Source organism: Falco biarmicus, chromosome Z (genome assembly GCF_023638135.1).
Source record: "Falco biarmicus isolate bFalBia1 chromosome Z, bFalBia1.pri, whole genome shotgun sequence".
Classification (NCBI taxonomy): Eukaryota; Metazoa; Chordata; class Aves; order Falconiformes; family Falconidae; genus Falco; species Falco biarmicus.
The window spans coordinates 7922263-7945850 of NC_079311.1; the positions used below are offsets into that span (position 1 = coordinate 7922263).

The 23588-nt window shown below is 39.3% G+C and overlaps 1 protein-coding gene across 3 annotated transcripts in view; it reads left to right on the forward strand.

The window, feature by feature from the left end:
• The window catches only part of ARSK (arylsulfatase family member K), a 27899-nt gene continuing 4311 nt past the window's right edge, over positions 1-23588 (forward strand). Inside the window, exons 1-8 of one of the 3 annotated variants that reach the window (XM_056325800.1) lie at positions 63-159; positions 2025-2121; positions 6071-6200; positions 8219-8378; positions 14775-15057; positions 18536-18707; positions 20136-20360; positions 23320-23544. In XM_056325800.1, coding sequence (XP_056181775.1) covers positions 6122-6200; positions 8219-8378; positions 14775-15057; positions 18536-18707; positions 20136-20360; positions 23320-23544 — 1144 coding nt within the window. In that variant the 5' untranslated portion in view covers positions 63-159; positions 2025-2121; positions 6071-6121. Of the gene's footprint in view, positions 160-225; positions 1249-2024; positions 2122-6070; positions 6201-8218; positions 8379-14774; positions 15058-18535; positions 18708-20135; positions 20361-23319; positions 23545-23588 lie in introns of those variants that run through there. The other 2 variants (XM_056325799.1, XM_056325798.1) reach the window with 2 other exon arrangements.

Here is a 23588-nt window from a genome sequence, read left to right on the forward strand (position 1 = left end):
TTCTCCGAAGAGGCGGGTCACAGCGCGGGCACCATGCGAGGCGGCGGGCCGCTAGGGCTGGCGCTGCTCCTTATGGGCGCCGCGCCCTGGGTAGGGTCGAGGCCGCGGCCCGGCGCCCAGCCCCGGCCCAACGTGGTGCTGGTGGCCTGCGACTCCCTGGTGAGTACGGGCGCGGGGCCGGGTCGCCGCGTGGGTGAGGGGGGGCGGGCGGCGGGGACTGCCTCGGTGGGGACGTCGCGCAGGTCCTGGCGTGGCCGGCACCTCCGAGTATGTGGCTGCGAGGAGTTTCCGTGGCTTTACCCAGGCTACACCCACTGGCCTGCGAAAACAGGGGTGGCTTTTATTCTCCATTACCTCCACGGGGTGGAGGCCTTGCTTGGGACAATGACTGCAGGTCTCCCGTGTCGCTGAGACGCAAGTAACTCTTGTATTCCAAATAAAACTGGGCTGTGCTCACCGGACCGTGCTACATGTTTTCATCAGGTGCGTTATGATAGGCAGTACTTCTGCATAGGTGGTTCCCGCAGCCAGCTGGGTACATAGGGCCTGGCAACAGCACTGTGAGGCAGGGCAGCAATTCATGCAACAGACCTGGCGTGTAAAATGAATACTTTTCTGTTGGTTTGAAAACCAAAAAGGAAAGGAGGGTCACTAAGCCCTATTATTCTAGCCATTGTAAATCCTAAATTAGGTCTCTGCAACAGATGGGATGGAGAATTCCTGTCAACACAGATGGAATGAATGAGTTAAGCTGTTGGGCATCATATATTGACTTGCTCAGACTTTTATGAGGTATAACAAATGTTACAATAAACTTGTCAGATGAGTGTCTAGCTAAGCGGATAAAAGAGACAGTAGGTACATTGTTATAAATTTCTAATGGCTTTATTACATGATTTACTGACATACTTGTTTTAACTCCCAGACAGGTAGAAAATATTTTATTTCATTCACAAGTCCTAAGTATTTCCTTGCTTACAGCTAAAGAGAGCACATTTTTCACCCTTTTCTCACCATGCTCCTATCTGCCCACCCAGCATACTGGTAGTGCTTTTATGAGGGGTTTACTCAGACGAAATGGAAGGCCTTGGTTTCTCCACCTTGTCTAATCTCTCCTTCCTGGTAAATCAGACAGAAGCTCCACGGTATTACTTTCAGGGACTTTCACATCTCATCACTTCTCATTCACTGTTGAGAAATCAACAGTTGACTCCCAGTCATCTCAGAATTCCATCCTTGACTGTACAGGTAAGTGCAGCACTTGACCTCTTGTCTGCTGCCTGCTATTCTTGAGATGAATTCTTCCTAAGTACTTGGTAAACATCAGTTACCCTTCTTCAGACCCTTTTTTAAAATATGTTTGCTGTGATTTCAAAGATAAAGCAGTAGTTCCTTATTTACTTTTCTTTCTCTGACTGTATTCTTTGTTTATTTTTATTTTATTTGGAGGATATAATCTTATCATCTCTCTTAATGTTTCAAAGTGATATGTGGTTTTTTAGATGAGAATTTTTCTCCACATTTTCAGCTTTTATTAAAACTATTATTTACCAATAAAATGCTGAATTTTTAATAATTTAGGTCCTGAGAGTTCATCAATGGGCAGTTTGTCTCCAGATGCTAGCAGCAGCAGACAAATGTTAGTAAAGCTTCTGTATGTTGTCCTGTAACCAGGAAGATTCTTCTATCTTACAGGGATTAGTGAGGTAGCCCTTACAAAAATGAAAGACAACATCACAGACATCTGGGTGTTTCTTACAAAAACAATTAGGAACAAGGTGCTGTTTCTGAAAAGTATTTATAGAATCATAGAATCATTTAGGTTGGAAAAGACCTTTAAGATCATCAAGTCCAACCATTAACTCAGGACTGCCAGGTCTGCCACTAAACCATGTCCCTGAATGCCACATCTAAACGTCTTTTAAACACCCCCAGGGATGATGACTCCACCACCTCACCAGACAGCCTGTTCCAATGCTTGATAACCCTTTCAGCAATGAAATTTTTCCTAATATCCAATCTAGACCTTCCCTGGCATGACTTGAAGCCGTTTCCTCTTGTCCTGTTGCTCGTTATCTGGGAGAAGAGACTGACTGCCATCTTACTGCAGCCTCCTTTCAGGTAGGTGTAGAGAGCGATCAAGTCCCCCCTGAGCCGCCTCCTCTCCAGACTAAACACCCCCAGTTCCCCCAGCCACTCCCCATGGGGCTTGTGCCCCAGCCTTTTCCCCAGCCCTGCTGCCCCTCTTTGGACATGCTTCAGCCCCTCAATGTCCCTCTTGCAGTGAGGAGCTCAAAACTCAACACAGGATTCGAGGTGCAGCCTCACCAGTGCCGAGTACAGGGGGATGATCACTTCCCTTTTCTTGCTAGCCACACTGTTTCTGACACAAGCCAGGATGCTGTTGGCCTTCTTGGCCACCTGGGCACACTGCTGGCTGATGTTCAGCTGGCTGTCAACTAACACCTCCAGGTCCTTTTCCACTGGGCAGCTTTCCAGCTACTCCTACACAAGCCTGTCGTGTTTGTGTAGTGCATTTGAAGAAGACTATGTTAAAAGAATCATTGTGTTGTGTATGTTTTTTAGGAGACGGATTTGAAGGCAGAAATAGATTAACCATTTTGATCACATCACTAGTAGAGAACAAGAAGAGTTGGGTACTGTTGATACTAACAGTTTTTCTGGGGAAAAAAAGCTTAAGGTCCTGCAGGCTGTTAGAAGGTATGGGCTTTCATTTCAAAGTGTGCCTGCCTTTGTTGTGGGTGATGCTGTCTGTGAAAGACTCGCACCTCTTCCATCAAGCATGACAAAAATTTTCTTCTCAGTGATGCTGGTCTGTGTTTGGCCTCCAGAGCAATGACCTCTTGCTCAAACAGTCAGCTTTCTGCTGTTGGGTCACATCAAGCACTGTGAGGCTCATAGGGCTTGCTGGTAGAATGTGCTACTTCTTTTTTTTTCTCCTAATTTGCTACTTGAAGTTAACTGAGTGAAGACAGGCTTTGCTTGCAGTGCAGCTCAAGTTCCTGGGTGAAATGTGCTTGCATGTGTTACTCAGAATAATTGTATTGCCTCGGATATTTCAATATCCGCAAATGCTACCCAATTCTTAGAGAGTAGATTTCCAGAAACAGTTGTAGAGTTTCACCTTCTCATCCTGTTAAAGAAGCTTACTTCATTCACTGAATAGACATGTCACCTGTCTGTCTGCAGTCAAAAGAATGAATTCTTGCCTCCAGTTGTTCAAACAAATAGTGTCTTTGCTGGGGAAACTAGTAAATGCGTTGTTGACAGGATGACACATCAGTCACTTTCTAAAGAGCACTTTCAGCCCGAAGTTCTTTTCAAGATCATACTGTAGATTAGATGACAGGTTTATATCCAGTTTGTCCTACTGAACGCCTGTTCCAGTTGCCATTTGCAGCAGTGTACAAAATCAGGTAGTCGTTTTTGTGTTACGTTCTGATCTCCAGTGGCCTGGTTTACTGCATAGTTGTCCACTGCAATGCAGTGCAGGGATGCCACAGTTAGCTCTGCTGGTGCCAAATGAAGTGCTTCTCTCTACAACACCATGTTATCCAATAGAATTTTTGTGCCAGAAAACAAATGGAATTATTTCCTTCTGCATGCATTCCCTGGGTGGAACTCTAAACAGTGAAAAAAATGTTAGTCTCAGACTGTGGACTTGGTACACGAACGATGGATAGGTGGCTAGTGAGGTAATGAGGTGCTCGTGCTGTAAAGTTAAAATATTTTAAACAATGACAGAATAATTGTAATCTTAAAATATTTCAGTAATGTTAATTCCAGCTGTGGAGCACAATTATGCTGTGCTTAACTCTGTTTTCTGGGTTCTTTCTGAAACCTTGCAAAATCTGATTATGTAGAGTATTCTTTTTAAATTCTCACTTGGATGATTAGTGCCTACCCCTGGGCATGTGTAACGGAAGCACTAAGGTTTTCCCTCACTTATTTTTGGTGTTGGTTTGTTTTGGCTTGGTTTTTTTTTGTCTTCTCACAAATTATTCTGGAAAATTCAACTAGTAAAACTAAAGTGAAAATTCGAAACATCTGCTGATGTGCAGAAAAGGCATAGTATGAAATTGACATGAAGTCTTACGTTGTCTGATCTGCATTCTTGAAAAACTGAAGACAGAAAGAACCAATTGTCCTTTCTATGTAAGTTTGTGTAATGTTTCATAGGGGAGAGCACTGTGTTTGTTTCAAACAGTTATTTTCAAAACAAGTACAGTCTTTTACAAAAATGCATTTCCTTACATGAAAACTCTAAAGGCTAGTAGTTCTCAAAACTCATGCATTGATCTACCTGCTTTTTGTTCTAAGCTGATAGCATTTTCTGTTACCCTTTGGAGTTTACACTGTGACTCAAGATGCCTGAGAAGCGTTTGTACCTGTTTCAAAGGTACTGCTATTTAAAGGTGAAATTTCACAGAAGGTAGTAAGGCCTTGGTCCTGCATCCCTTGAGACTGTACATGTTCTTTACATTTTGAAGTTGATGGTCCAAGGTCTCCATCTGAAGCGAGCATGGAGTTTTTATCAGTTGACTAAAACTACCTATTCAGTGTTAAGAGAAGGTAACTCCCATGATTCAACGTTGGTTGTATCTGCTGGTTTTTGGTTATGATTCAACAGGAGCAAAGCGGTCATTCAGTTGAGTATTTTCTGTTGAAGACATAAGATCTCAGTAAATAAATGTTTTCAAGATTTCTCACCAAAAAATTACAGTAAAAGCCACAGTGCATTTGTTCTTGATGTCATGTAATAATGAGTGTTGGCTTCAGTAGACACCAAGAACCCATTGTGACAAATTAGGCTTGTGCATTGTGTGGCATGGAAAGCAGTTTTTGTAGGCTGCTGATGGTGGTAGTCTGCATGGGGATACAAAGTTACTGCAGGGTTACAAGCCCAATCACATAGAGGCTGTTTTGCTGTGTTTTCTCATATAGGAACTGTTTTCACCTAATGAAAATAATTTAAAGTAACTTTGTAGGATGGTCTGTTGCCCATATATGGACTAGAGGTAAGTATTTGCATGCTGGTATTTATTATACAGATTCTGATGTTGTAGTTTATACATTGTCTCTTGAACAAATGAGCGAGAAGCTGGTGAATTTGTAACCAGCGTTTGATGCATTGTCCTGGCCTTCCTAACTTGCAAACTAAATGCTGTGCAAAACACAACTTCTAAGCTACCCATGCTTTAAGGTGTTTGTGCTTCTGTCACAGATCTCAGGCAGGGTTAGTCAGATGCCTGCATCTGAGTAATGTCTCTAATTGGGAGTTCTATTTAAACCGTGCAGATTCACTGTCACCAAAGAGCCAACCTGTAAGGCTGGAGCTAAGCCAAGGCGTCTTACTGGACCAAGGAAATACATACAGGAAACAGGAAAAGACAGTGACCTGAAACAGGGCAATCTACATGAAACCTGGTTTCACATCATCATAATTTTGTACACTGAACGTACCAATTCAAAATTTTGGATCTTTTTAAAGTTACTGGTTAAAAACTCAAGCTAAAGAAATAGGTAAAATGAAGGATCAATAAAACATCAAAAGGGAACGATGGCAGATGGCATTTCAGTGGGAGAACAGCCTTCCTTCAGCTTGCAGATCACTTTTCCAGTCTGTAGTTATAAATAAGTTCACAGAGATGTGGTATGGATAAACCTTTAAAAAGAGGAAAAGAATGAGGGTGAGAGATTGGTTGTGGTTTCATAGAAATACATACCAGTGCACCCAACTGCATCAAGATTCAGACTGACTCCTTTTCATCTTTTACCATACCTAGCCCTGTTGGATGCATCATGGGAAGCTTAGTATAGCAATAGAAAGGAAGTGGTTTTACTATGAAGAAGGCCAGTTGTCCTTTACATTCCTCTTTTTCATAAGTAATCCATTTTTTATTGATCTAATTAAATATTCTCAATGCTTCTGTTTTCCATACCCGAGTAGAATTGGCTATATCGGAATAGTACAAATTCAAGGTAACATGTCTATGCAGCCAATAGTTTGGGTTAATGCCGTTTATGTGTTGTTTTTCTCTGATTGCAGGATGGACGCTTGACATTTTATCCAGGAAATCTGACTGTGGATTTGCCTTTCATGAATTTTATGAAGAGATATGGCACTGTCTTTCTCAATGCCTATACCAATTCTCCAATTTGTTGTCCTTCCCGCGCAGGTAGGACCGAGCAAAACATCAGATAAATACTTGCATGTGTCAATTTAAGTGTGTGGTAATGATGGGAAATGTCAAAGGATTTAATTTCAGTATATTTGTTTTGTTTTTCAGTAAATTTTTTAGTTTGTGTGTGTATTTACATAGTATTCGCATGTTTGATCTGTTTCTCTTTCTTGTTTGTCATGTTTCCTCCCTTTTTTTATTTTGTTCTTTTTCCAGCTGTGTGCAGCCTCAAAGCTGTTTGTAGACTCCACTAAAGATTCAGTATTTTTTTAAATCTTTAGCATTTGTGGAGATATCATCAGTTTGTTTGCTACAGTGCTGAAGCTGCGCTACTCTCCCTTCCCAATACAAAGTTAACAAATCTCTTCCCTGTTCTTGGGGAAAAGTATTAAATAATAGCAGCTGAATAGCTTGGTGGCTGCTAGCACTGCCTGCCAGTGATGTTTATTCCACTCTGTTAAATATGTAATTTATCCTTCAGTAACTTTAATTGAATACTTCAGTATTTTTCTTTACTTTGCTGCAATCACTGCCCTGTGTTCAATTTCACATTTGCAGAATTTGCTGGGAAGTTAGAAGGAAGCTATATTCTTGAATCAAAGGTTACATCTTAAAACTTTACTAGCCCTGTCAGTTGTTGCGAAGACCCTCCAGAGCTGATGTAAATGGATTTCATCTACAGCTGAAAGGCAGATCCCCCTTCGCCTCAAGTACAAACTGGAAGAAGCGACCTGTCCTGACTGCAGCAGGCACAGGCTGTCAAATTTAGTGTTAGTGTTTAGTATTCCATTTATTGATAACTTAGTCCCCTTTTCTGTTTCTCAAGGTCACATTTTGAGTGAGTGAGATTACATGAACATGCTATCAGTCTTATTTTCTTTTTCTTGATTTTTGAGTCTTTCAGCCAGTCTTGTCGAGAACAATAACTTTGTGTTAGGTTATTTAATTTTTTGGAAGTTTTGTGAAAAAGGCGTCTAGTTTTCCCAGTGAGGAAAAGACTGCATGATGAATTCAACAATTCATCAGCTCTACTGAGCAATGTAGGTGGCCCATCAACATCATCATGACCACTGGTCAGTCATCACAAGTGTAGCTCCAAACCAGTGGGACATCTCTTGTTTAACCAGTAGCTTGGAGACCTGCAAGAACTGAAGGTACATCTATTGTGGAGGTGTCGGGGATGATACTAGAAGAGATGGTGGGAAGGAGGACTTTGAGGTGGGAAAGGTAGGAGTATTCACATGGCATAGGCGTTAGGATTGACATGTTGTTTGTGCTTACAGGATATTTCCACTACTTATAGAACAGCTTAGTTTCAGCTTAGGACTCCTTTAGACTCTAAATTAGCATTGGGAAGAGTGAACAATTCTCAACAAGCTGCAAAGAAACACAGGAATTCACTAATAAAAACTTGCCATTTAGTTCCTTTGCAACTCTTCCCTTCATTTCATTTCTTCTTGTCCTCTTCTTTAATAATCTCACTTTGTTTCTGCAGCTGGTAGTGAAACAGATTATCTGAAACTGAGGGTAAAACTGAGGGCATATAGTATTTATGAAAATAATATACTGTAATTCTCTCCAAAACATACCTAATTTTAAATTTTAATCTAACCAGAATAAGGGGAGATAATACTCTGGAACACATGTAAATAATGACTGTTTCAGCAGGATCTGTACTACCATGCTGTTTTCTTTCTGCAATCAGTAAGATTATTTCCTGATCTACAGAAAACCCTGATTTAATGATTGCATAGTGCCTGAAGAGATGGGACCTTCTTCTGCAGTTCTGGGGGTTATTTTAGTAAATGTTGTTACTCATATTGATGATGAAAATAAGATTTGGAAGAGTAATACCTTGTATTCCCTGCTCTATTGAACCACAATGAGGAACTTTTACCTCTAAAATAACAAGAGGATTGATCTCATCTCAAGAATATTCAGCTTACATTTAGATAGGAAGTACCAATTACTTGTCAAAAAAATGTATTTTTTTTTCTTTCTTTTTCTTCCCACAGCTATGTGGAGTGGTCTTTTCACTCATTTAACAGAATCTTGGAATAACTTCAAAGGTCTAGATCCAGATTATGTAACGTGGATGGATCTCATGGGGAAGCATGGCTACCGCACACAGAAGTATGGGAAGTTGGACTATACTTCTGGACATCATTCAGTAAGGTAATCAGATAAGATTCTCCTGCTATGAAATAGACAGGAGTCAACAAACTATGTAACAGTCTGGCAAGTGATTTCTGTCTCTGATCGGAACGGTATTAGCTTTACTGTAAAAGAAATTGTGTTAGGAACGTAGCAGGGGTCTGTCTTGCAAGTTTTTGCAGAAGCAAGCATATCCCATACAGATGCACTTTGTCTTTTACCTGTAGCTGGAAGGTGGATATCAAGACTGTGTTTTTGCCCAACATGAATTAAAGTTATTTTTGATTGTTGGTCTTGCTCGCTAAGTGAAATTCATAAACCATTTTTGCCTTGCCTTGAGACTTTGTGGCTTGATTATACTAGCAGTGTAGGAAAAGCAGAACAAGGAAAAATTTGATAATACTCAAATATTAAATCTACCATCACAAAGCATGATGTGGGCTTTTTGTTTTCTTTTGAAGGCCTTTGCTGTTTTTATAGATTTGTGCTGTTGTGGTGGGTTGACCCTGTCTGGATGCCAGGTGCCCACCAAGCCACTCTATCCCTCCCCTCCTGACTGGACCTGAGAGAGAAAATATGATGAGAGGGTCATGGGTCGAGATAAGGACAGGGAGAGATTACCCACCAATTACCATAATGGGCAAAATGGACTCAACTTGGAGAAATTAATTTATTGCTAATTAGAAGTCAGAGCAGGGCAACAAGAAATAAAATCAAATCTTAAAAACACCTTTCTTCCATCCCTCCCTTCTTCCTGGGCTCCACTTCACTCCTGATTTTCTTTCCCTCCTCTCTGCCAGCAGCACAGGGAAACAGGGAATGGAGACTGCGGTCAGTTCATCACACATTGTTTCTGCCACTCCTTCTTCCTCAGAGGGAGGACTCCTCATGCTCTTCTCCTGCGCCAGTGTGGTGTCCCTCCCATGGGATACAGTCCTCCACAAACTTCTGTAACATGAGTCATTCCCACAGGCTGCGGTTCTTCACAAACTGCTCCAGCATGGGTTCCTTCTGTGGGACTCTTCAGGAACAGACTGGTCCAGCAGACCTTGGTGTCTGCAAAATTGTTCCTCTCGTGTGTTCTCACTCCTCTCTGGTTGCAGTTGTGCATTTTTCCCCCCTTCTTAAATATTTCATCCCAGAGGCGCGAGCGCTGTTGGTGATGGGCTTGGTCTTGTCCAGCGGCGGGTCCATCTTGGAGCTGGCTGGCATCGGCTCCATTGGACATGGGGGAAGCTTCTGACACCTCTTCACAGAAGCCACCCCTGTAGTCCCCACCCCGCTACCAAAACCTTGCCACACAAACCCAGTATGACTACTTCCTATGCTGTAAAGCTTTCTTTTTTTAAAAAATACTTAAATTACAGCAATTTAGAGTTCAGAGTATAACTGCATTATATTCAAAAAGTAATAAGCATAATGTGTCTGGACAGTTGGGACAAAATACGCTGTCTTACTTCTGTGTGGTTTTTATGAAGGTGCACGGTCTCCCTGATTAATAATGATGTCCTTGGTTGATATTATAATAAAGAGCAGTTTTTTCTTTGATACTAAACAGGTCAGAGTTACTTAAAATTTCCTTGCTTCCCTCACTAAAATGATCATCAGAAGCTGAAAGGTCACATTAATAGTTAATAGTGTGTTGCACATACACACTGCTTTTCATCTACAAAATACTTTATAAATAGTATCCACTTCAGAATCTGGCCAAAGTAATAATCAGTTTAAGACTGACAAAAATAAGAAAGCTTTTTTCACTTTCTCTATACCAGTTCTATGTCGGAAGTAAAAGATTATTCAAATGCAGACTTACAGCAAAAACTTCATGTTTACTTACTTTACCAGACAGTGTACATATTTATGTATGTACTACTGACGTTTCTCTCTTGTAGGTGTCTGCAGCTTTTCTTAGTAACTTGGCATTTAGCTAGAAACAGATGGGTGTTTGACCTCTAGTCTTTTGGTTTGATTTTTTTTTTTCTGAAGACTGCATTATTCTTAAGACTTTTTGGGTTTTTCCTGTCAGAAACAGTACTTACACAATGTACTAAAAAGTCATCTGCTATAGTATTACCGTGATTCTTTGTGCTTGCTTATATGAATGCTGGGAAAACTTTCTCTCTGGCAAGACAACTGAATATTAAGGTGAATGCTTAGAGATGGTGGTGGTGTTGTAATGTAGAGATGTTACGTTGTGACTGCCTCAGGCATTCATGCTTTTCAAAAGAGCTGAGTCTTAACAGCATCCTGTGAAGTGCCAGTAACAGACCATTCTTTGAGAAAGCAAAAGGTCAGATTTTGTGCTATGTAATGAAGCAAGACATGAATAATTCTGTGAGTGCATCATTCTGAAGCATTTCTAGAATAGATTTTCAGTAAATTACTCTGAAAAATGTAAATTATCTGCAGTATTATTCAGACTCTTACACTTTTCTTCTGAATCACTTTTGTGCAGGGAAAATTTTGGGTTATCTAAATGGTATATAGTATGCACTCACCCTGCCCTTTAACTGAGATGGAAGAAATGTTTTATAACATTGCAATCTGTTTATCTCTAATCCAGTGTCACTCTAGGTTTAAAGAAGAGCAGCTCTAAGTAATTCCAGAAGTTCCTGGCTGTTCATATGATAAGTGGAACACCAAGTTGGCGCTAAAGAAAAGGTTGGTTGCATATAAATGTCTGGATTGCAGAAGCCTTGCTTTCATTTGCCTGAGCTGAAGGCCATTGGTGAATCCTGGCTTCAGTACAAAGGCCTTCACATGGGGAGAGCAAAGCTGAACAGATAGTCCGTAGTTCTCGAATTTTAGTGCAGGAATGAACGCAAAATAAACCTTAATGTAAGACTGTATAGAACAGGAATGTAATTTTTATGTTACTTAACTTTCTAAGTTGGTAAACTCTTTCAACTTACAAATACTAGGATTTGTGTTCTGAACAGGATTGCTGGCATGTGGTAGGGCAAGGGATGTCATTTGATGAGGTCTTTCCTAGTTTTCTGTTGATTGGCAATGATGAAATGTTATTTTGCATAGGTATTTTACACTCTTTCGGAGTGAAAAGTTACTGTGGTGTGATGCTGTGCCTTGAAATCTTGCTTACTTCAGTCTTCAGAAACATTAGGCAAAAAGCCTTTTTGTTTCCGTATTGTAGCTATCTTACTGTATTCTGGTTTTCTGTTGGAGAGGAATGGCACACAGTGTGCAATGACCTGGTTGCCTTCCTGCTATGAGGATGCTACTGACAAGTCATCTGTATGGTGATCTGAGCGCGGACAGCCCCTTCTCCCGTACTGACCTGTTCGCTGGTATCATTCACATTCTTGCCTATGGATGCACACCACTGCTTTCACCTTGCTCTCATAGTTACTTTGTCTGGTACTCTCATATTTCAGTGGTTCTGTCGATACCATTGTAAGTATTTTTGTAACATCTCCACAGATGAGAAGTAATTAATCAATTCAGGGTTTTGCAAAACTGTAGCAGCACCAGTATCAGTGCAGTTAAAATTGTGTACTCTGATTTTTCTTGTTCTGCCATGTGTAGATTCATCTACTTTAATGTGAGGCTGAATTCTTAGGCACTTCAAAGGTAACAGAAAAGTACTGTGGTGTTGCAGTTTTTAATTATCTTTTTTCCTAGGCCTTTTTCCTACATTTCCACCTGGTGCAAATCTTTTATACCATTTTTCCCTTCAGTGAGAGTTTTAGATCTGTACTTAACAGGATCAAGCCCTTATTGTTAAGTTGAATAAATGCGGGTAGTATTTGAGAATAAACAAAAATAAAACGCGGTTAGTCAGCCTTTCTATACCTGCACAAGAGGAATTTGGAAACAGCAGTTTACACTGGTTTTAATTCAAAAAATGGAAATGCCAAATAGAGTTCCTCAGTCAAAGAAAAATTTACATCTCGTTCCTAGCATGGCATCTGTGTAGTCATTTAAAAACCCTAAAAAGCCACTTAATCTAAAAATAGTGAAGAACAGTTATGACAAAGGTTCCTGTTTATTGTGGTGATAATTAAAATGTCCTGCTGATTTAATTTCTTGTTAAAAAGGAGCCTAGCAAAGGGACATACAAGAGTTCAATTAGCACAAGGTTCAGCAGGCAGTATTACCTCTTTAGAAACTTTTCTTCCACCTGTGTTGTCTTTAAATGACAAAACCACCACTGCTCCCTGATCCCGTATTTACCTAATAAAAGAGTAATTGTTAGCTTTTCTCCTGCAACATGTTTGACATAAATGGATTGTTTTGTCCTAACCTATTGCAAATGGCACATTGCTAACTCACATCATCTTTGTAACTAGAGAAGTTCACATATCTTAAATATACAGATATGTAGTGAAATATACTAGGTATCCATTTGAATGTGACTTACTCATAAGATAATTATTCATAGCTGTGAATTAATGAGGTGTGAGGAAGAGGGCTCCTAGGAAGTGCATACAAAGCTTACTAACAGAAAGAGCTGGATCTTCACCCTCTGGACTGTTGAGTACACAAAGCCCCTGCTTAGGCGTGAGGAAGAGGGCTCCTAGGAAGTGCATACAAAGCATACTAACAGAAAGAGCTGGATCTTCACCCTCTGGACTGTTGAGTACACAAAGCCCCTGCTTACTGTCAGAAAAACTCCATGTGTGCTTTTGAATGTTGGTGGCTGTCCTCACTTAAAATTTAAAATAGATGTAGTTATTGACTCCCATGTAATTATTTTCACTTGGGTTAATAATGGTGGTAGTTCATCTTCAGTGTTGCATTGTTATATTCCCGTCCTTTACTTAGTGGCTTTTTTTCCATTGTATGCTTGTTAGAATCACTGGAGTACTGTCCACTAGCAAAGGAGATGTAACCCCCCCTTCATTTCCATTGAAAGTGTTGGAAATTGAATTTAATTTCTAAAGCTTTTGAATAAATATCTGTCAAGTCTTTGCTCTTTTAACAAAGATTTGAATCTTTATTGCCCCCTTTTTCAACTTTCTGCCTGGCTTTTTGAAGATTCATATTTTGGCATATCTTTTTCTCCTCTTCTGCCTGATGTTTAGTTTTCCTCATGGGTGTGTCAAAACACCTCCTTTATTGCTCTGGAATGTGAAAGGGTCTGAAGCAGATATTTTGGGGTTGGGAGGGGTTGAGTTTTGGGGATTTTAGTTTAGTTTATTTTACTTGATCCTAACCTCATTGTGATTGGATAGAGTGGTCTGTGGCTTACATGACAACTTCTGTATATGTCAGTATTATGATATTAGATGCAATTTGATGCACCGACACCCCCCCACACACCCTCCTTTACCATAATTTCATATTAATATTTATGATACGTGGTTTCTTTATAGGCCATCTACCTACCTTAACTTGTTTTAAGTAAATTGTGTAAGCTTGTTTACCTTGAAAGTGTGAGCCTAAACCAGGAGTTAAAACAATTAAAAAAATTGTTGTTACAGATAATTCAGAAGAGTTCTTCTGGAGGTTAAAAGCAGACTGGTAAAATTCCTGTGATGACAAAACTGGTTAGATGCTCTTTAAACAATAGAAATGATGCATTTTGATGAAAGTACATAATCAAACCTTGAACAGTTTCGTATTTTCTTTTATTATTTCTTTGATTATATTGGAATTGCCATGAACAAAAGGGAGATTAGTCAAGGTCTTAAATGAGCTGTTTCTCCCCAACACTTGTGTACGGCAGCAGTTGTGGTGTCATTCGCTCTGGCAAAGAAACAAGGACATCTGCAGCTCAGATTTCTCAGTGTTTTGGAGAGGCAACAGTTGCCATGATAATAGAAAATCTGTTCCAAAAATATTTTATCATTAAAGTGTTGCCTTTTTTTTTTTCCTCTTCTTGCTTTTTCTATACCCTTCTATATTATTCCCTTTTCTTTATAGCATTTATCCATTGTATCAACAGCAATTGCACAGGATAAATCAAACGATTTTTGTCATAAGTGATAGTGTTTAAAAATGTTGTAATAGTACAATCCAAGAAAATATGTTGCCTCTAAAGGAGCCCCTCCAGGCAAGTTACTTCCCATGGGACTTTTTCAAGTAACAAAAATCTAAGGCCCTCTTTACCAGATAAATAGGGTTGAACCCATGCCAGAATAGGGAGCCGGCTCAACAAGATGGAGTGCTATTTCTAAATATTATTTTGTAGATGTAAGGAGAACCATTCTGGCATGAGGTTATAATTAATATGAAAGAAGATTCAGAAGCAGAAAAAAATGGCTCAAGGTCAGAGTATAAAGTAGATGCACAATAGATATTGATCAATTGAATAACAACTCTTTATGTAGGAATTACAAATAGATTGCAGCTACAAGTATAGAGGAAGTTCTTCAGGAATTCTTAACTCTTTTGACTTGGAGGAAAACTGAAGGAAACTTTTTCCACTGATTATGTATCTTGTGTATATATTTTCAGTAACCGTGTGGAAGCTTGGACTAGAGATGTTGACTTCCTGCTGCGGCAAGAAGGGAGACCCATGGTAAAGCTTACTGGTGACAGGAAGCATGTGAGAGTGATGGAAGCAGATTGGCAGAATACTGATAAAGCAGTGAAATGGATAAAGGAAGAGGCCATTAACTTTACTCAACCATTTGTTCTTTACTTGGGACTAAATTTGCCACATCCATATCCATCACCCTATGCAGGAGAAAATTTTGGATCCTCTACATTTTTAACATCTCCCTATTGGCTTGAAAAGGTATGTGAAAATGAAATTTAAATATACATTTATTTATAACAGTACTTACTATGAATAGTATTTTATTCCTTACGTGATTTTTCAAGTCAGACTCAGTTTTGATATTTCGGTACACAGTAAAAAAGTACTTGGATGGGATGGTAGATTTCTGATTTAAGGGTAAGCAAACAGAAATGAAGAATTTCTCCTTGTTATAGGAAAGGGCTTGTTAGCAGTAGTCACTGAGTCAATAAAGAAATTTAAAATTTAATGGCTAGAAATACGTTAAACGGAGGATGAAATTGTTGCTACACTTAGCTGTAATTTTTTTTCAGCAATGGTCTGAAGTTCATTGGTCACAACATTCTGTATTCTGCTTGTTATAAATTATGCTATATGTAATCATTCTGTCTGAGTTATTTTCTTTTGTAATAGGTATGTATGTATTGTAATAAGTATGTAATTGACATGAGGCAACATAAGTCTCTTTTCTGCTAACTTCTTTCCATGCTGCTGTAGCTTTTCAGTGTTTTTAGAGTGCAGTAAAATTCCATTGAAATAGAGTGCATAAAATCCCATCCTATTCCAGTATGTGGAAAGTTGACAGATAGCACTCCATTCCAGAGAAGAAGAAAATATTTTTTTGCTGTCTTGTGTGCTCTCCAGGTGCCATTATCTTATTTTATATATATATATATAAAAAAAAATATAAATGGGTTACAATAGCTTTCCCTGCATAAAAGCATTAAAAGTCTCTGCAGCTGAAGAACTGAGAATTAGGTTTGAAAAGACTTTATGCTTTCTTCAGAAAAAAACATACACAATTTATATAACTCATGGCCTTTTCTGATGGGGAACTGCAAAATCTCTTTATCTAGGTGCAATAAAAATGGAAAGACTTAGAAAAAAGGATATACAAATGAAGTTTGGGAGATCTGAGTTTCTTTGTAATAGTGAGGGTTGTGGGTTCTAGAAATGGTGAGAAGTTTGTGGGGAGAGGAAGAGCATGAGGGAAAAACCCTTCATTTGTAAAAAGCAAGTTCTAGCTTGGGTATTCAGGAAAACTTGCTAGGTGCTAACAGCTCGGTTAGACATGTCTTGGGAAGTGGGGATACCTTCCATCAAGTCACAGACAAAGTTATAACATCTCTGACAAAATTGTTGTCATCCTTAATGCAGTTATTGCTGAGGTCCTTTCACCACTACATATACATACATACTCAGTTGTGTGACCCACATATTACCGTTTATTGACCATTGGCTGATTCTTCTGGGATGTATCTGTGTTTTGGCCATGGAAGGAGCAGTCTTTGAAAATGCCAGAGCTCAATCTCATGAAGAAGTTTGAGTGCAAAGATGAACTTGACTTAAATTGTGTTTACTAGGGAGCTTATACAGAACGGAGTATCAACTCGGTATGTTTATGAAACCCTGTGTTGCTAAACTAAGCAGATGGTCCCCTCTATTTTGCACAAACTGGCACTTTTTCAGGACGTGTGGCTTCTTTCCTAGCTATGAAATACAACAGACAGACAAAGGCATTATGACTTTGTGAATCCTTCAAACTAGGTTGTAGTCCTATAGAATAGAGTTCAGTCTTCTGACAAACGATGGATGGAGAGAGACACTCTTTGCTCCCATTATATCTTAAGCAACTAATAAATACCCTTTGAGAAGTCTAAAATGTGAGTTTATTTAGCCAAGGACCTTCAGCAATCAGGAGATGACTGAAGCAGTTGTCTGCTATTATTCTGTTTTCCATTATTTCTTCTTGCAGCCTATTTTCTATAGGGCCTAAAAGAAATTTATGTTTTGGTATGTCTGTCTGTCTATTACAAAGCCAGGTTTTATCCCTGTGGGCACTTACAACTCTTGGTGTCTTAACAGCTGTTTAGATGTTGGTCTCTCTGAAGTAACAGATGATAGGAGAGGAAACAGCCTGAACTTGCACCAGGGGAGGTTTAGACTGGATATTAAGAAAAAACGTCTTCACTGAAAGGGTTGTTAGGCAGTGGAACAGGCTGGCCAGGGAGGTGGTGGAGTTACCATCCCTGGAGGTATTTGAAGGACATGTAGATGTGGCGTTTGGGGACATGGCTTAGCAGTCGGCTTGGCAGTGCTGGGTTAATGGTTGGATTTGGTGATCTTAAAGGTCTTTTCCAACCTAAATGATTCTATGACTTAATACGTGTGCTAGGTAAGAAAGAGTATTGACTGTCATGGGAAGTGGAACTTTATGGGTACTAGAACACATGGCTGTAACAGCTCTGGTGGTCAACATGATGTTAGCATGTGCTCAAGAGACAGACACTATGCTAGTAGCTCCCTAGACAGCTCTCAGTCATCCATGCCACACATGGGGCAAAACCAAATGGGGTTCAGCAGGGTTTGACACTTAAATTGCTACACCAATAAACAGGGATGTAATGCTTCCAGGGGCAGCTTTGGCCTGATTGCTTTTGTGCCGCGTGGAGGCCCTTGGACAGTATTTCATCTTGGGTATTTTATCAGGAGCCAGCGCTACACGTTTGGGGCCAGCTCAGGTGTGGAGCTGTGGCTGCAGCCCTGGGAAGGTGCTGGACAGGCACCAGAGTTCCTGTGCCATAATGTAGGCCTCGCCTCTGTTTGTTAGAGAAGATTTTCAGAGGTGTGGTTTTATTATTTAATAAACTGAAGTTGTCCATACTGAGATTACATCTTCTCTGCTTTGTGATAATTTGTGCTTTAAGTCCACAATATAGGAGTAATTAACTCTGTTAAACACAGCACGCACTTACAAGTATGACTGCCTAGGCTAAATGTATGTCAGACTTTGAGGCTCTAAAGCTGGTACTGCAGCACACAATGTCTGTGACTGCACAGTTTGAATATAGAAATCCAGCATTATTTGTAATTGTTTGGTTCCCACTTTTTAGTTTCAAACTGATCTTACACTGCATTATAATTAAATGGATTGACATCTGTAGAAACAAATAAAAAAGTATTAGAAAATTGGACTAATGTACTGAATTGTTTTTATCAAGATGTCAAGACTTGTCATCCACTGTCCTGCAGACCTTCCCAAATTTAAGTGAATTTCCATGTTGTTCTGTAAGTTCACTTAAGCTCCCATTATTTTTTGTACATATGCTTTGTAGTTATCCTACTTTGATGAGACACTATGCCAGTATTTCTGTATTTTCTCTAGAGTACAGTTCTAGAAGATTGTTCTGCAGTGTCTGTCTTAAAGAAAGACATCGGCTGGTAAAGCATATATTGGCCCCTAACCTTAGTTTCTAGCAGAATTCAAAGCTTTCTTTTAAAATCACTTGATACCTGGGGAAGCAGAGGGGAAGTATTGAGGAGGTAGCAGCACCATGTAACATGTAAGCAGCTGGTGTTTCCTGGACAACAAATTGATTGCTCTGAATTTATGCTAAAAAGTTGTAAATTAAATCCATTCTTTTAAAAATTCTTTAATTTAGTTGCTGAAGTAATGTAAATTTCCTCTCATTTTTAGGTAACTTATGAAGCTATTAAAATACCCAGATGGTCTTCTTTTTCAGAGATGCATCCAGTAGACTATTACTCGTCTTACACCAAGAATTGCACAGGAGAGTTTACAAAGCAAGAAGTGAGAAATATTAGAGCATTTTATTATGCTATGTGTGCAGAGACAGATGCCATGCTGGGTAGGTAATGTTTCATTATACGGTGGGTTTTCTTGTGCTGAATTTTTTACAAAAATGCTTATAGGGGCTTTCTTGGTGGTGGCGGGGGGGGGGGGGGGGGGGGGCGGGCAGCGTAGCAGGGCAGGGGGGGGAACCACAATTCAGATCTGGGACTAAGTCACATGACTGTTGCTTACCAGTCTATATGATAAATAATTGGATAGCTTTTAAGGCTGTTGCAAGGAGACAGAGCACTCTGAAAAGTAATCACAACCACCAGTCAGAGGCCCTGTAAAAGCCCAGTAAAACATTACTTGGCTCATATACAAAAGAAGCAGAATACTCTTTGATTAAGTTCTAACTCAAATAATGGAAACAGTTGTGAAGGGGACAGACCAGCAAAGCAGAGCTGGAAGGAAAGATACATTTTAGGGCATAAGCAGTTTCCTTGGAGATTTTTTCAAATGCATAGACTGGACGACAGCTATTACACATAGACTAAACAATAAGGTTACCTTTGACGTCACCTTTAGCAGCAAATTATAAAAAGTTAGAAGAAAAAAGAAGAATTAATTAGGCATTCCGAATTCTTCCTAGTTTGCAGTAAGGTCTACATACATAGAAGTTACAATGCAAATCGGTCTTCATTTACAGTATCTTATTTCTTAATTTGAGAAGTGGCCATGAAAGAACAAGAATTTCCTTGTATTCTAATACAAAATTAATGAATAAATAAGCTAATATTTTAGCAATGTTAGAAGTAATTTAAAAGACACACATCTACTCTTCCACATTTTATGAAAGAAAAGAGATCAACACGAGCCTGACAGTTTTAGGAAATTAAGGTATTCCCAGGTAGCTGCACTGCAGTTTAATTTGGTAATGTATTTTAAGTTTTTAATGTCTGTTAAGCAAGAACCGTCTTAGTGTTTTAATGTTAAAGATGTGTAAGTGCTTTGCCTAATTACCAACTTCATTGATCTTGGCCCTGTCTGTGTTGCACAAACCCCTGTCTGTGGGTATGTTGGCACAGGAAGGAGAAACTTCCACTGGTTATATATAAGGTGGATACGTCAAGAGTGCTTCACCCTAAATGTCAGAACTTCTCATGACCTATTTTACTGCTGTTTTAATAACTATTACTAGTTATGCTAGAAATTAACCAAAAGTGACAATAGCAGAAATGGAGCTTGTCCTGTGGTGCATCCTTGCTTTTTGAAATTTTTGTGGTTGTTACCCTCCACACTTCCTTGGGAGCCAGACCCTTGCAACTCATTGACAACTGTATGTTACTCTGGGCCTGAACACTTTGGGCTTTGCCCTCTGTGGCAGAGAGAGGAGCTTCCAACCCTCTGACTAGGATTTCTCAGTGTTTCATGCTGCTTTGCAGGTACTGAAGTTGAAAGGATTATTTTGAACATATCCTTTTCAATATCTTTCTTGTTGCAGGTGAGATTATTTCAGCTCTGGGAGATACTGGGCTACTTAAAGAAACAGTTGTTATATTCACTGCAGATCATGGAGAACTTGCCATGGAACACCGGCAGTTCTATAAAATGAGCATGTATGAAGGAAGTTCGCATGTTCCTCTTCTAGTTATGGGGCCAGGCATAAAAGAACAGCAGCAAATACCAAATGTGGTATCTCTTGTGGATATATATCCAACTATGCTTGGTGAGTCAAGTCATTTCACGTGATTTTCCCCCCCTCCCCAGTTACTATTATTACCATGCATTTGTATTATAATCAGAATTATATCTCCTTTTTGTGAGGCAATGTAGCAACACAAAAGGAGATAATTTATCTGTGGAGCATACATATGGACTTAATACAAAATGCAAAAATATGATGTCAAAATTAAATAAAGGAGCTGATGATGTTCCTTACTACTGTTAACTGTCATCAACACAATTACAGTGAATGATTATTTATAGGATTATTTTTGTTTTATCACCTTTTTTTTTGTAACAGTCACTTCTGCTTTAGATATTAATAATCCCTGCTAGTCTTTATACCTGATGGTTTACTGTAGAAATTACAGTGTAAATGCATCCAGAGATGAGATTAAACCTGAAAGGATAGCAGGTTCATTATCTTATCAAAGGAATATCCTTTATGAAGGGTCATGTGGAAAAAATGTGATAAAAGCTTTGTATAGAAAGGGCAAGTGTAATAGTTTATGATAATGGATATCCATTCTTACTTTCTTGGATATGGAAATATTTGTTATGGGGCAGAAAAATCAAATAAAAAGAACTGACAATGAATTACTTACAGATGGAAATTACTTTTAAGAGTGAATTTTTGAACAGTTACTTGTGATAAATCATGCAAGACATGAATCTCACTAGATCTAAACATTAGGTGAATTCACTATTTGAGGCTTTATCTGGGATCTTTTAGGCTAGAAAAATGTTCTTTTCAAGGCAGTCTGCAAAGCTTGCCCTTCAAGAAGTGTCATGTGTATACTGCAGTTGCCTGAGAGATCGTGGGGCAGTAGGTAAAATGGTACTTCTAGCAGTAAAAGCCAATGAAAAATCATTTTCTGTACTGTTTTAAGTTGATTTTCTACACAAACGATATTTATCTGCCTCTCTCCTCTCAAAACTTCTGAAGCAGTTGAAAACAGGCTATAAACTGAGTAGCTTTCTCTTCCAAATTCTGATATCAAATCTTTTATATATGTAGTCATCTGTGTTAGATGTGGTTCTTCAGTAAGTTCTGGTATCATATGTAAAGAGTTAAAAATATCTTTTTTTCTTCTTTGTGCCTTTTCCCCAAGTAATATAATTGGTCAGATGGTTTAACATCCTTCCTTCTTGTTCTTTTCCTCCTTCTTTTTTTCTTCCCAGAACTTTTAAGTCCTTTCCTTCTGTTCTGGCAGTTCCCCTCTCCTGTAATCTGAATGTCAAAAAAGGCACTTAGCTCAAGATAAATGTGAAAACATGAAGAATCATCTCTGTCAACTATTATCTCTTCAGGCTGCATGCTGCTGCTGACTAGTGAGGAAATAGATTTCAAGTCTTTTTTTGTAATAAATTTAATCCCTTTGCTTTCAGTTGTCTCAGGGCAATAATCTCTTTTAAGGCGCCGTCTAAATGTTTTGCTCAATACTTCCTCCTTTATTGACTTCAGCATTCAGTGCACCCTATAGTGAGTGTGGTACAGAAGTTTTGATTCCAGCAGAATCTGGGTGATACAGGTAATTCAGCCAGGATTTTTTGACAGGTTGTAGCATAACCTTTCCTCCAGACAGCACTAGCTTTGTTGGTCTGTACGGAGGTACCTTTGGATCTCTGTTGGAAAGCAGGAACTACTGAAGGTGCCAGCCAGCCTGGAGCATTCTTCACATGTAAATGCAGTTACTGCAATGAATAGCGTTACTGGTTTCGGATGACAGAAGAGGAAGGCCTACATCCCTTTTTCATTTGTTCAAATATCATATGTATTTTTTCAAGTTTTTAGCCCACATGCCAGAAGCTACTGGGTTTACATGTTACAGGTCTTCCTAGTGCTTAGTCAAATGCTGGCCTTTTTATTTACTAGAGGAAGAACTACAGATTATTGACAGGTATATATGCTATAGAAGCAGAGGAGAAAAAGGAAGGTATGTGCTGATGAAGGGAAAAGTCACCTGTGGGCAGTTTATATATCTGAGTATCACCACTTGGCATAGCACAGAAGATAAAATACTACCACGGTGCTCTGTGAAATGGAAAGTGTTGAATTTAGATGACTACTTGCTATGTTCAGTAGGGTGATTTAAAACATCATTACTGTCATACCCCATTTTCCAGACACAACAGAGTTTAGCTAACATGCTTGGGATTCTCATCCGTGTTTTTCAGAATGTCTCTGAGAGTCTTTGCAGCTTCTTAATACTGATCTGATCTTTGGAAGCCAGAGATGTTTTTAAGTTGATATGAAGGAAGCTTATTCAAGTTACAGCATCTTCTAGGGGCCATCTAGCAAGCTATAGAGTCATCCAGTTTTTCCATATGTGCACTGTATTGATACCACCTCTGATACCATCTTTATCTCCAGCCCTGCCAGAGAAGCAAGTGGCCACGTGTTGCTCGGTTTCCCCACCAGTTATAGGTGATAACTTATAAAGGCCACCTTTCGTAAAGTATTTTGTAACTCACTGATAAAGGATGCTAGACAGGTGCTTAGCACCATTATTACCAAAGAAATGAATGGTTAGGCTATGTTGGATATGGAGCTTGTAGGGTCCTTTCATGGTATGACATCTCTTTCTCCTGCCTGATATGGTCAGAGCAGGAGGGAAGGGTGTAAAATGATTAAAAATAACAAAAAAGCACCACCTATCACTGGAGGCTATTATGATCAGTTAATAACTGTTAAAAAGTTAAAAACATCTGTTAAAGATTGACTTAGACATAGCTGATAGTGCTTTTGATCAAGATAGTGGGTAGCTCACTTTGGAAAGTTCCTTAAGGTTTTTCTTAATATTTACGTATGTTTGGTTCCGGTGTTCTACAAGAAGAATAATTACAAATGTTTGTTTTATTAATGAAATAGAATTTATGTTCAGACATCTGTAGCATTACATTAGGGTTTTTCAATCACAGTTAACTGCAGTAGCGTTTTGACTTTGTATATCTTTGCTCAGATGTAGCAAGAATTCCTGTGCCACAGAACCTCAGTGGATATTCGCTTACACCGCTGCTACGTGGAAAGGCTGAAAATGAAGCGTCAGCCAGAGGGCTTCGGCCCTCATGGGTGCTGAGCGAGTACCACGGATGCAATGTCAATTCTTCCATGTACATGCTTCGAACTGGCAAATGGAAATATATCGCGTACTCAGATGGCCATTCAGTACTTCCACAACTGTTTGGTATGTTACAACCTCTATGTTCTAACTGACTGAATTGATTTACT